Raw genomic sequence first — 14,699 nt, 5'->3', positions numbered from 1 at the left:
ATCCCCAGAAGGGGGTGTGCAGGAGGCAGCTGACTGATGTTTCTCTCTCATTAATGTTTCTAACTCTCTATCCCTCCCCTTCCTCTCTGTAAAAATTCAATAAAATATATTTTAAAATAAATAAATAAATAAATAAATAAATAAAATAAACACAGGGCTGGAAAGGCTGAGGTTAGGAATCTATGCTGAGTTAGCCATTTCTCTTTGTTTTATTGAATGTCCCTCATCACAGCCATTTAATCTCTACACTTATGAGATACTTTGAAAAAGAAGGTGGCCTTGGCAAAATCCTTACTGGAGAAACAAAAGAGCATTTAATGAGGAATCATGACTGCTTCATGAACATAGTGAAGCTATCATCTGTCAGACTCTTACTTCACCCACATTTTCTCATTTAAGCCTCACACAATTGTATTGAGATATAGTATTATCTCCACTTTATAGATTTTTTTAGAAAACTTCTGGATTAAAGAAGTCAGCAATTCATTCAGGCCACAAAACTAGTAACAGGGAATCAAATTCAGAACTATCTGATTCCAAGGCTGGTGATCAACACTGGTTCCAAATGCGAGTCCAGTCCAGATCAACTGCTTTCAGATAGAATCAGGTGCCATGTTTGATTCTTCTGTCTGCCCAACAGCAAGCATAGGTCTTGCATAGAAAGAGTACTTAGGAAAGGTTTGCTTGAATTAAATTCAAGGAAAGATGTTTAAGCTCAGAATTACCAACATCAGAATTACCAATCGCACAGCCCCAGCCCAGTATTCTTCTCCAGGTTTCAGAACACTGTAGTTGGAGAAAGAGATAGGATGAGGGTCTAGGGCCAGAGTTTGATAAATCATTCTGGAGTCTTTGAACAACTATTGTGATGAAATACAGCCCCCTTTCTCTGTGGAGAGCTTAGAACAGCTAAAAGAACAGTTTAAGGGGCCTATGAAATATCTAAGTGGAGATGTCCAGCAGGTTTGATATATTGGCCAGGTCTGGAGCTCAGGAGAGAAGAGGTATGAGTTGGACATTTAGCTTTGGGAGTTATCAGGGTATAAATAGAAGCCAGGAGATTTGCACAGGGATAGTAAACGGAGAAAAGAAGGAAGGTCAAGCCTGGCTGGTGTGACTTAGTGGTTGAGTGTTGGCCTATGCACCCTCCAGGAGGTCGCAGGTTCAATTCCCCGTCAAGGCACATGCCCAAGTTGCAGGCTCAATCCCCAGCAGGGGGCGTGCAGGAAGCAGCCGAATGATGTTGATATTTCTCTCTCATCAATGTTTCCATCTCTCCCTCTTATTTCCTCTCTCTCTCAAAATCAATTAAAAACCTATTTTAAAAAGAAAAGAATCTGTTTAAGCCTAAAATGTTGGCCTTGGGGTTCACACCTCTTCTTCCCATCACCCAAAAGGTGCCAATGCCTATTGACTACACTTTCGCCAAGCCTTTTGTCCATATTAAAGCAAGAGCCTCCACAAAATCAGTTCCACTGCCTCCACTGTCATCTGGCCAACACACCTGGACCTGAGCACAACATTTCACTTTCCTCACTGTATCTGTAAGGCTGCCATCAATTTTCTCATTTTATAGACTGAGAAAACTGAAGCCAAGGCAGGTCAGGCAGCTTGCCCAGTGTCAAAAAATTAGTAGGAAAGAAGCGTACTCAAATCTAGTTCTCCAAAGCTCAGAGCCCTTGCTTTCACCAACCACTTCACTTTACACTTTTTTGTATCTGGATTATCTTGGACCTTTACCTTTCCTAAAACTTATAACAATAACAAAAATATTGATAACTATTCAGAATATCTCCTTTCACAGTATTATATACCTACTAGAGGCCCAGTGCATGAAAATTCGTGCACTCAAGGGGGTCCCTCAACCCAGCCTGTGCCCTCTTGCAGTCCGAGACCAATCGGGGGATGTCCACCTGCCAGCTTAGGCCCACTCCCTGGGGGATTGGGTCTAAGATGGCAGTCAGACATCCCTCTGGCAGCCTGGGAGCCCTCGGGGAGCGGGCCTAAGCCATCAGTCGGACATCCTTAGCCCTGCCGAGGAGGCAGGAGAGGCTCCCGCCACTGCCGCTGCACTCACAGCCGCTAAGCGGCTCCCGCTGTGGAAGCACACTGACCATGGGGGCAGCTCCTGTGTTGAGCATCTGGCCCCTGGTGGTCAGTGCGCATCATAGCAACCAGTCATTCTGCCAGTCATTTGCATATTACCTTTTTATTATATAGGATAGTATACTTTATATAGTATTTTATTATATAGTATAGTATACTTTATATAGTCATTTGCATATTACCCTTTTATTATATAGGATAGTATACTCTATAATTTCTAATGTCCTTTTCAAAGACATTGCATTACTTCAGTCCTTACAACTCTGAGACATAGGTGGCAGTATAATTCTCATTTTTAGAAGGGGAAAAAAATCAAAGCTCAGAAAAGGGAAATACTTGTTCATAACCATATAGTGGGTCAGGAGCAGAGGTGCATGCTAAATCTGGTAACTCTAAAGCTCAAGCTCTCTCCACTACATCTAAACATCTCAGAATATTAATTTCCACATGACTGCATCTTTCTATACCTTCAGAGAACAAGCTAGGGCAGCGATTTTCAAACATTGTGTCATAAGGATTTTTAAAACATGCAATACCTATTTTGTCAGGGGCCCTGACCTTTTTCCCCTTAGATTGTCAAATAAAAATATGACAACAGCCCTGACTGGGTGGCTCAGTTGGTTGTAGCATCATCCCGTACACCAAAATATTGTGGGTTCAATTCCAGTCAGGGCACCTAGGTTGCAGGTTTGATCCCCAGTCTGAGAGCTTATGGGAGGCAACCAATCAATGTTTCTCTCTCACATTGATGTTTCACTCTCACTCTCTCTCTCTCTCTCCTCCTCCCCCACCCTCCCTTCCTCTCTATCTAAAAATCAATAAAAACATATCCTCCAGTAAGGATTAAAAAAAAAAAAAAAAAGACAACAGCCAATACAAAGATAATAGTCTGGTGCAAATGAATCAAAATTATACCTTTTTTTCTTTTTTGTTAGATCACAAAAAAAATTTATTTTTTGGTGTGTCGAAGAATTTTAGTAATTAGTTTATGTGTGCCATGTGATAAAAAAGTTGAAAATCACTGACCTAGGGATATTATTTCTTGATGTCTTTCTTACCTTGCATTTGGCCAATAGTCAGATCTTTATCCAATCTATCAACACCTAGAAAAAAATAAGAGAATCCATAAGTAGCTTACTAGAAAAGGCTGTGTGAAGTAGGTTTTACTATTCAAGTATGATGTAAAAATTGTTACAAAATTGTAAACATGACGACATTCTCAATTCATGTTAATGACAATCCTAACTCCCTAAGGGTATATTCTCACCATACGAAGCTTTCCAGGCAATCAATTTGCTCATTTAAACTGGTTTCTGAAAAGAGGGTTTTATTTTTTAAAAGTTCCATTATACTCAGAATATCCTTACACCACTCTAGGAGAAGGACTTGGGCTTGACCAGGTACAGAGGCCAGGCCAGAATCAGGCCATCCCCGGTGGATGCTTATGCTTCATTAGGTTTAGGGATCTGGTGTGGGGAAGAAAAAGGGCACAAATGAGTGAGGATGGTATTTCACCTTGGAAGTCACTACCCATTTGGTGGGTATTTACATATAACAAGAACAGATGCAGATGACCATATACCTACACTGCTATGAACTGAATTGTGTCCCCCCAAAATCCATATGTTGAAGCCCTAATCTGTAATGTGACTATATTTAGCAATATGGAAGTAATTATGATTAAATGAGGAAGTAAATGAGTTAAATGGGGTCATCAGGGTGGGGCCTCAATCATATGATAAGATTAGTGTCCTTATAAGAATAAACACCAGAGGGCTTGCTCTTGCTTTCTCTCTGCCATGTAAGGAAACAGTGAGAAGGTAGTTGTCTGCAAACCAGTAAGAAAGTTGTCACCAGAACTCAACCATGTTGGTACCCTGAGCTCAGACTTTCAGCCTCCAGACTGAGAAAATAAACTTGTTGTTTAAGCCACCCAGTCTATGGTTATTTTGTTATGGCAGCCCAAACTGACTAATACATGCACATACACACTTACCAGCCAAGAGCAGCAATTTAGGAATAGGACAACTAAGAAAGAGATTGGATAAGCCTCGGAACCAGCCATCCCAGTATTTTTCAGTTTTTGCCAGTTCAATCCTCCAAGTGTATGGATGGTCTTTCTTGGTCTGGAGGAATAAGAGAAAGTTTTGAGTCTCTGAGGGCAATCCCTGGAGGAACAGGATAAAAACTAGGTCCCTGGAAAAAGGAAAGGGAAGGAAACTAGCACTTATTAAGGACCTACCATGTCCCAGACATTTTAATAAACATTTAATTCTTGTAACAGCCTTGTGATATATTGTTATTTCCATGTTTAGATAATTAGAAGTTTACTTTTACTTCTATTAATTCAGTGAACTTGGGACATTTTCTTAAGAATATAAAGCTAGTAAATGGTAGAGCCAAGACTGAGTTGCTCTATATTTGGCAAAAAAGAACACACCAACAAAAGGATAATTACAAAAACCATGTTGAAGTATGAAAAAAAAATGCTTACAATATAATATCAAGTGAAAAAAGCAGAAAACAGCATGTCATCTACATTAGGATTACCACTGGAAAAATAACTGGAAAGGAAAACTGAAAATATGTTGATTTGTTAGTAGAGCATTTTTCTTACATTTTGATTTATGATAATGATATAATGTTCCTGTAATAGTAATTTAAAAAAGGAAATCTGACACAAATATAACAAAATGTCAATATCTGTTATATCTCAATATAAAGCAGATGGATGGGCATAGAGTATGCACTCATCAAATGCAAACTGAGCAAATAATTCTCTATACTTTTCTGCATCATTAAATTTTGAAATATTGTAACTGAAGTAAATAATTGGGATACTGCATTAACCACAAGATGAAAATCTAGAAGTGAACATAAGACAGCGATATATTAAAGATCATTGGATGGTTAAGATGTCCATATTATCCACAGCAATCTGCAGATTCAATGCAATCCCTATCAAAATCCCAATGGCGTTTTTCCAAAACTAGAAAATTTTATACTAAAATTAATAGGGAATTTCAAGGGATCCTGAACAGTCAAAACAATTTTGAAAAACATCACAACAATTTTGAAAAAGAAAAAAATCAGACTCTCTTATTTTAAAACATTACAAAGCTACAGTAATCAAAATACTCTCTGAACCATTCCCTACACCATCCTTCCAAGAATGCAGGCTGTTACTCACCTCCATGTCATCTTCCTTCTTCCTCTTATTTACTGATTCACTTCCTTCTTCATCATCTTCATCTTCCTCTATGATTCCTTCCACTACAGATTTTGAGCCTTCTGGACTTGTAATTCCTTCACACCTAGGTTTTGTTTAAAAAAGTGCTGTCACAAACCTCTCTTGTATACACAAATTATCTCAGAAATACTGATACTTATGGTCTTTTATAATCAAACTAGAGGCCCGGTGCACGAAATTTGTGCATGGGTAGGGTCCCTAGGCTTGACGAGCAATCAGGCCAATCGGGGCCTTTCTTCCCCCAGCTGCCGCTCCACCCCCTGGTGGTCAGCACATGTCATAGCAACCACCCCCAGTTGGTTGAACTCCAAAGGGGACAATTTGCATATTAACCTTTTATTATATAGAAGGATGTTAAAACTTAACAATGTTTCTGGAAGGATGAGAAAAAATGTGCTTTTTAAAATGTACAAAAGTAGACCATAACTGTAGAAGGTAATGACCAACATAAAACTGTAAGAGATGGTTTCCAGTTCTGGTATCAAAATTGACCCACAGAAGGGAGTAATCACTTGGAGGCATGGTAACGAGTTTTATTGGCATTATCTTATGTAAATCCTCTTAACAATCCTATGAAATAGGCCTGAAGAGTTAAAAAATAGTCCAGGATCACCTACCTCATGAGTAGATGAAGCGGGAAGGCAAATGCAGGCCCAATTAATTCTAAGGCATAATGCTTTTCTATTATACCCTGCTTATAATAGAACAAGGCTCAACCAAACTGGTAAAAAGCTCCCACTTTTTAATCAGCTGATAGAAACTGGCAATTATAGTAATCATGACAGCTGAACCTTGCAAATTAGAATATCTGGTCCAACCAATTATTATTATTGTGTTTCCTCTAAAAACATTATCTATTTATTATGCAATTAGGTTAAAAAATATTATTTTATGAACAGCTGGTGCCATAGTTACTTTCAGAGATAAGTTATTGGAAAAAATATACTGACAAATGTTAGAGGTAAAAATCCCAAGGGTCTTGCCCAGCCAGCATGACTCAGTGGTTGAACGTCGACTTATGAACCAGGAGGACACTGTTCAATTCCTGGTCAGGGCACATGCCCAGGTTATGGGCTTAATCCATGTAGGGCATGCAGGGGGCAGCTGACCAATGATTCTCTCTCATTATTGATGTTTCCATTTCTTTCCCTCTCCTTTCCTCTCTGAAATCAATAAAAAAATATTTTTAAATTTTATTTTTAAAAAATCCCAAGGGTCTGGATAGCAGCTAGTGCCAAGGTCTGCTGCTATGCATGGTACACAAGAATTTGTTTGAAAAAGAAAGAGAAGGGAGGAGAGAAAATAAGCAAAAAAGAGTGGGATAAACTGAAGGTCAGTGAACTTCAGTGGTGGATTTTTAAAAATGGTAACTTCTCTTTCTCCTCTACCCAACCTTCAATGAAGGCTATGTTCACAAATGTTTTGTTAGGTGGGGGTTTCTATTGAACTTGAAGTATCAAGTTTCACATCTAGGTCAAAGGACCATAACAAAAAAACAAGTGCTTTGGATTTCCATAGCTATGAACTGGGAGATTCAAGAGAATTTCACCTAGATGAAGAGGGCAGAAATGTTACAGCTAATATCTATGTGACAATTAAAACACATATACACTTACATACACAGATTTACAAATTAAGAGAAAACATTACTTAAGCTTACAAATAGTAAAATTTAAAAATCACTTAATCACCTGCATACCAGCTATGTAATTTCCTTACAAAATGCTTTACCACTGCTTAGACAAGTCAGATCTCAAAATATTTAGGCACTGAAAAGTGGACAGTTTCACAGATTACTCAAAGCCTCTGCTATGTGTCTGCCAGATATTACTACTCAAATTATACTTTTAGTCATAAAATCCATAATATAGGCCTTAGAGTAAAATACATAGAGTTTGAATCTGAGCTCTGTGATTCACTAGCTATGTGATCCTGGGAAAATCACTATACTTTTCTGGACTTCTATATCTTCACCTATAAAACAATACTTATCTTAAAGAGGTATTCTAAGAATTAAATGAGATAAAGCAAATGAATTAATGAATCCAGGTAATGATCATCTATGGCTGCTAACATTCAAAAAAGAGACAAGCAGACATTATTTGCTTTCTGATGGCATTAAACAATATTAACTATTCTTAAAAACAAATAAAAAAACAAAGTAAAAACAAATCAAACTGAATTTGATCAAATCTCTGGATCTTACTAACAATTTATACACAATATAGGGAACAAAGGAACATGTTAAATTACACCTTGAGGAATCAACCAGCAAATCCAGATTGTGGGACCTTCTATAGAGCAAACAACCAGGTTTCCTCAACATATAAATTGCAAGAAAAAAATGAGAAAGATAGAGGTGGAACCTATAGAAAGCATACTGAAATCATACAGAGGAAATTGTGTTTGTCTAGAATTCGTTTCACAATATTTTGTGTTTAGAGGAAATAAATAGGGGAAGAGATAAAACAAGAATGGCCATGAGTTAGTAACTGTTAAAAATGGGCAACGCGTTTCAATGTATTATTCCACTTTTATATGTCTAAGAATTTTCAATATTACATGGTTTTAAAAAATGAGATAGTGTATATAAAATACCTTTCGCAGTGCCTGGCAAATAGCATACATTCAATAATGCCATTATCATTATCATCAACTCTTATGTTCCCTGTCTGTTCCATTGGGCGACATTTTCTCAAGTCACCTGAAGTTTCTTTGTGCCTACATGGCAATATCAAGGACTCATGTAACCCTATCCAGGAAGATCAATGGGGCTAAATAATCTTAGCTCACCATTAGAATCTGGCTTTCACTCAGGTTATACTAAAGCTTTTATGCTATAATTTCCTCACAACCATTATTGATTTAGAAGGAAACTGTTATCAGATTAAAACCATACTGCCCGTACTTAAGAGGACACTTAATTTCTTATTTATTTTTGACTTGAAGAAGACAGAGAAACATAGATTTGTGCCTTCACTTGTTGATTCTTATATATTCCCTGACTGGGGATCGAATTTCCAACCTTGGCATATTGGGATGATGCTCTAAACAACTGGCCACTTAATTTTCAATGTCCATTCTCTGGGATTCTTCACCTTTAATACCTAGAGTTGTGCTAATAAGGTAATCCAATACTATACTGAAGACACTAATTGGTCTTGGGATTTCCACAAAAAAGAGAAAGAAAAGAGAAAAGAAAATCTATACAATTGGCCCAACTGAGCTCACTTGTAAAAAATTATCAAAAATAATGAAGGCATTCACAAGGATGATAGGATAAGTGTATGAGAAAAAGAGCAAATTGTAATTTCATCACCATGTTTCATTCTCTAACTAGCACAACAGGGAAAAATAGAACCTACTCTTTGACTTGGCCAACCATAGAGACACGGGCAGACTCCAGATTTCTAATCTGGCCACTCTTCACACTAGAAGAGAAAAGTAAGAAGGGAGAGAGGTTATTCAGCATCCACTTTATCATGTCACTAGGGTCAAATGAATAATTCTACAGATTCTGTAGGACCTACTAAAAAGTTATAGTTACCACTGTATGGAGGTTACCACTACTTCCCCCTTAGTTATTATGTCTATAAACTGAGTAGTAAAAATTAAGTAAAGACAGTGAAGCCATTTCAGTTCTGCAAATATTTACCAAGAGGATACTTGTGGCAGACCCATGCTGAAGAAGCATATAATTCACTGGGGAGGAAGAAACACAAACAGATAATCTACACTAATAAAAGAGTAACATGCTAATTGGCCATACTTTCACGACATCCACCAGCCAATCAGGAGTGAGTATGCAAATTAACCCAACAAAGATGGTGGGTTAACCTTTTGCACTCGGATGTCGAGTGTGACTCGACACGGTTAGCATCGGTAGCAGCTCGAGAAAAAAGCAAGCGAGTGCAAAGGGTTAATTTGCATACACAGGCACCGAGCGGCCGGGGGCAGGGCAGGATACTTGTGTCCTCGCCAGACCAGGCGTTCTGCACCACCCCAGCCGCTTCAGGCCGCTGGGCAGCGTGGGAAGGTGGGAAGGCAGAAAGGCGGCTCTGGCCAGAGCAAAGGCGGTGTCGGCAGCCAGGGGAAGGAAGGCCCATTCTTACACGAATCTTCGTGCATCGGGCCTCTAGTTTTAACATAATAAGGCAAAGTTCAAAGGAGTCACCTTTATTTTCAATGAGAAGGTTAGAGAAAGCTCCCCAAATGTCCTGCCTAAACTGAGAACTGAAGATAAGTAAAAGATTAAAGAGGGTGGTCAGAGCATTATTGGCAGAGGGTACACTGTGTGAATGAAGGTACTATGATGTAAAAAAGTCAGCAGGATGATGACTTTAGAGCAGCGGTCGCCAACCGGTGGTCCGCAGACCACTGGTGGTCCATGAGGTCTGAAAGGTTGGCAACCGCTGGTTTAAGGAAACCTTTGGAGCAGCGGTCACCAACCGATGGTCCACAGACCACTGGTGGTCTGTGAGGTCTGAAAGGCCAACCGCTGCTTTAGAGGACAGAATACAAAGAAAAGTAGGGGCAAGCAAAGAGGGAGTGTGACAGGGCCTTGCATGTCATGATATAGGGCTTAGGAGCTTAGACTCTATTTTAATAGATTAGTTTTCCCAGAGTGGTTTAAGCATGTGTAAGGGCCAAGCAAAATACCACATGAACCAAGCAGGCCAACAGAACACATTACTTTAAATCTCATTTTTTAGCTTAAAAAAATCATGTAAAATTCTAAAGTGCACCCTACTCAATGACCTTATTTATTATTTTAGTAATAAACAGAAGCAATTAAAACTACTACTCCATTTTTCTACCATAAACTGAATCTACAGTAAAACAAATCCACCAGTATTCATGATCATATAGTCTGTTTTGATGACAGTTTAATATATGAAATATCTCTGCTCCTATTCAAGGCCAATCTTGGGTACTGGTTCCCATGCCCTCTTGCTTATGAGGAGCTTGTTTCCTTAGTTACCCTATCTCTCTCCTACGTCACCATTCTTTTCCTCTAGTGGACATTATAAAACATCCTTTGAAAACATTCCCTAGCCTTTTAAAACATTTTCAATCCCACATTCACTACTAGATACTATCCCATTTCTCTGTTCTCCTAAACAACAAAACTTCTCAAAAAAGTTATCTCACTTGCTTTCTCTACTATATCAACTCCCATCCTTTCCTCAACTAATATCCCAAACTTGTAAGAGGTTTTAATCTCCCCCTTATATTCTGAGATTTCCTTTGCAAGGCCACCTCCATCATGTCAATTCTAATGATCATTTCTTAGCCCTCATCTTGAGTGATTTCTCAGGATTATTTGACACAAATGCTCTCTCCCTCCTTCTAGAAACATTTACTATACTCCCCCAGTTTTCTTTCTATCTCACCAACTGTGCCTTTGCAGTTTCCTTTGTTCAATCTTCCCCCTCTTTCCAAGCTCTAAATATTGTCTAGTATCCCAAGGATCAGTTCTTGGATCTTTTTTCCATCAACATCAAATCCCTAGGCATTACATTCAATCTTTTGGTTTTGAATACTATCTATACCAGGAGTGGGGAACCTTTTTTTCTGCCAAGGGCCAATTGGATATCTATATAATAAAAACCTAAGTGACTGTTACGGTGGGAACGACCAGGACGACTGGTCACTATGATGTGCACTAACCACCAGGGGACAGATGCTCAACGCAGGAGAAGCAGGCTCACAGCTGGTGAGCACAGCGGCAGTGGCAGGAGCCTCTCCCGCCTCCACGGCAGTGCTAAGGAGCAGTAAGCCGAGTGGTAAGGAGCAGTGAGCAGGCAGGCAATAAGAAGTGAAGGGTCCCAGACTGTGAGAGGGATGTCCGACTGCCAGCTTAGGCCCGCTCCCCACAGGGGGTCCTGGACTGTGAGAGGGTGCAGGCTGGGCTGAGGGCCCCGCCCCCGCAGTGCACAAATTTTGTGCACTGGGCCTCTAGTTTATAATATTATTCACGGGCCATACAAAATTACCAACTTAAAAATTAGCTTGCTAGCCAGGCTGGTGTGGTTCAGTGGCTGAGCATCGACCTATGAACCAGGTGGTCACAGTTTGGTTCCTGGTCGGGACACATGCCCAGGTTGTGGGCTTGATCCCCATTGTAGGGTGTGCAGGAGGTGGCCAATCAATGATTCTCTCTAATTATTGATGTTTCTATCTCTCTCTCCCTCTTCCTTTCTCTCTGAAATCAATAAAAAAATATTTTTAAAAATAGCTTGCTGTATTTGGTCAAATATTAACTCACCCCTAATGCCTTGGCAGGGCCAGACCAAATGATTTCATGGGCCTTATCCGGCCCATAGACCAGACATTCCACACCCCTGCCTATCAGATAATTATTCAATTTATCTCTAGCTCAACCTATTCTAACTATAGACAGTCCCTGACTTACGATGGTTCAACTTACAATTTTCCAACTTTACGATGGCATGTAAGTGATATGCATTCAGTAGAAACCATACTTCAAATTTTGACTTTTGGGGTTTTTCTGGGCTAGTGATATGCACTATTGTACTCTTGTGATGTACTCTTCTGATGCTGGGCAGCAGCAGCTAGATGAAGCTCCCAGTCAGCCACACGATCATGAATGACAGTATACAATAGGTACTCTACAGTGTGTTTATCGTGTTAGATGATTTTGCCCAACTATAAACTAATGTTAATTGCTCTGAGCATGTTTAAGTTAGGCTAGGCTAAGCTATGATGTTCAGTAGCTTGTGTATATTAAATGCATTTTCAACTTACAATGTGTTTTTCAACTTATGATGGGTTTATGGGGACAAAACCCCATCGTAAGTTGAGGAGTACCTATAGCATAAAGTGACTTCTTAATATTTCCATTTATATGTACATATAAGCATTTCAGCTTACCTAAATAAAAATCCTGATTCCTTGCCTCTTACCTAATCCCAAATCTACTTCTCTTTGTCTCTACCATTCATCCAACTGGTTGGGCTAAAAACCTGTAAGTCACCCTTGAGTTATATGTTGCACCCTGGCCCACAACATCCTATCCCTAAGGCAGTCCTGTCAGTTCTACCTTCAAAATAATTTCCAAATATGACCATAGTATGTCTTCTGTTGCCATCCTAGTCTATGCTTACCATCATTATACTCCTATACCACTCTTTCTCCTACCCAATTTCCCACTTCCATTATCAGCCCCACTCCCCACTCCTTCCGTATTGTTTTCCTCAGAGCAGACAGTGGTGCAACCAAAATGCAAAACCATATCTGCCCAATTTCAAAGCCCAGGCTCTTAATGACTAGACCATATTGCCTCTCATTAGAATGACCAAGAAAGCAAAAGCAGAAATGAACTTTGCTTTAAATCTTTATTGAATTAAATATGTTGGGCTTGTATTTCAACATTTAAAAAGACCCGAATAGCTAAAATGGCCATCTATATCTATAAAAGCCTAAGCGACCATTACGACCAGTCTTTATGATGCGCACTGACCACCAGGAAGCAGACGCTCAATGCAGGAGCTGCCCCGTGGTGGCCAGTGTGCTCCCACAGTGGGAGCGCTGCTCAGCTTGTCGGGATGAGCAGGAGCGGATCCTCCCCGGATCCCCGCAGGCCATGCCGAGGGACCCCATTAGTGCACAAATCCATGCACCGGGCCTCTAGTAAGTTATAAACTTGACTCAGATATCCAGCAGAGTATAAAACAAAATTAGCAAATACTTCATAGTACTCTCTGATTCTCAGGCTCAGAGAGTGGGGTCTAAAAATCAGTTACTTTCATAGAACCCAGAACATTTTCACATTCAATCTACAAAAATCTTATCCTATCCAATATCTGCCACTAGAATCAAGACTCTACCTCAAGCATGTCAAACTCATGGCCCACAGGCCGCATGTGGCCCACAACAAATTGAATATTTTTGTGGCCCAGCCAAAATAACAGTATGTAAGGAAAGTTTTAATAAAAATTTCGTGCCCTAACAGGTTTGGCCCAGTGGATAGAGTGTCGACTTGCGGACTAAAAGGTCCCAGGTTCGATTCCGGACAAGGGCATGTATCTTGGTTGCGGGCACATCCCCAGTGGGGAGTGTGCAGGAGGCAGCTGAATCGATGTTTCTAACTCTCTATTCCTCTCCCTCTCCCTTCCTCTCTGTAAAAAATCAATAAAATGTATTTAAAAAATAAAAAAATTTTCGTAACTTAATTTTTACAATATCCTGTATACATAATTATTAATAATGAACTACAATGTTCGCTAATGACTGATTACTATAATTGTGTTGCATTCATTTCCCTTACGTGCCTTACACACAGGTGCACCATTTCTCTCCACTAATACAAGCAGCGAATATTTAAGCAGCTGATTGCGACGTCATTAGTCTTGTACTGACTTGTTTGGTGTGCACAACAGGGAATATTTTGCTTTCGGAGAACAAAAAAAATAGGTTTCTTTGCATTACGCTTATTAATTTGTGCAGTTATTCAGTGACTAGTAAGTTAATGTTCAAGAAAAAATATTAATTTTTATTAAAATGTTCTATTATTTTATGTTAACAATTACTCATTTATTACAGCCCTTTGTATTCAGCATGTCTCTCTCGAAATAAACCTATGTTTCTATGAAAATTGAAGCTTTTGGTTTTTTTGTGGCCTACATAAACTTAAACCTTGTTTCTCTGACCCTTGTGAACCTTTGAGTTTGATATGCTTGCTCTATCTCCTTTAAGAGAAGGGCTGCCATGATTCCCAGGCTGAATTGGATACCTATCTTCTGTGCTTCCTGTGCTTCCTTCATTGTATTGTTTATGTATTTACTTATTGATATTGGTATCCCCAACAAGTAAATACATAAGAACTAAGTTTAATTATCAGGTACTGACACATCTTAGGTACTTAAAAAACGTTTACTGAATAAATTTAAAGTTATTTGGAATAGTTTTCTCACTGGTTGTTACTGGGGAAGGAGGCAGAGTACTCAAGCTACATGTTGAGCTGGCAGCAGCTGCATTCTCAATGCTGTGACTGCTCAAGATGGAGAGATCTTTGATACTTCTGAGAGAGCAGTAGCATGAACACAAAAGGTAGAAGTGCCTTCACTAAACACAAACATCATTCTGGCAAGCCATATTTGGCATGAGACCCTCTGTCCTAGGTAAATTCCCTTAAGATATATTTACCAGGTCCTTAATTTTCACTTGGTATCTCTGATTCAGGTAATAGATATGTTCTGCCTGTTAGAGCAGCCAGTTATATGCTATATGCTATATGAAAGCACAAAAGAAATAGAGAATAGCTGCTGTCCTTATGATGCAGGAAGGGCATTAAGGCAGAAATGAAAATTAACAATATAAG

At 39.3% G+C, this 14,699-nt stretch overlaps 1 protein-coding gene across 1 annotated transcript in view; it reads right to left on the bottom strand.

Moving 5' to 3' along the window:
- Positions 1-14,699, bottom strand: part of PPME1 (protein phosphatase methylesterase 1) — a 64,824-nt gene that overhangs the window by 5,371 nt on the left and 44,754 nt on the right. Inside the window, exons 8-11 of the mRNA XM_079788622.1 lie at positions 8,722-8,787; positions 5,297-5,420; positions 4,103-4,232; positions 3,165-3,209 (exon numbers count right to left, since the gene is read on the bottom strand). Coding sequence (XP_079644748.1) covers positions 3,165-3,209; positions 4,103-4,232; positions 5,297-5,420; positions 8,722-8,787 — 365 coding nt within the window. The remainder of the gene's footprint in view (positions 1-3,164; positions 3,210-4,102; positions 4,233-5,296; positions 5,421-8,721; positions 8,788-14,699) is intronic.

The sequence above is a fragment of the Cnephaeus nilssonii genome, assembly GCF_951640355.1.
Source record: "Cnephaeus nilssonii genome assembly, chromosome: 13".
NCBI lineage: Eukaryota > Metazoa > Chordata > Mammalia > Chiroptera > Vespertilionidae > Cnephaeus > Cnephaeus nilssonii.
The sequence above is the reverse complement of the archived record's forward strand: the minus strand, read 5'-3'. Positions and strand labels throughout refer to the sequence as shown.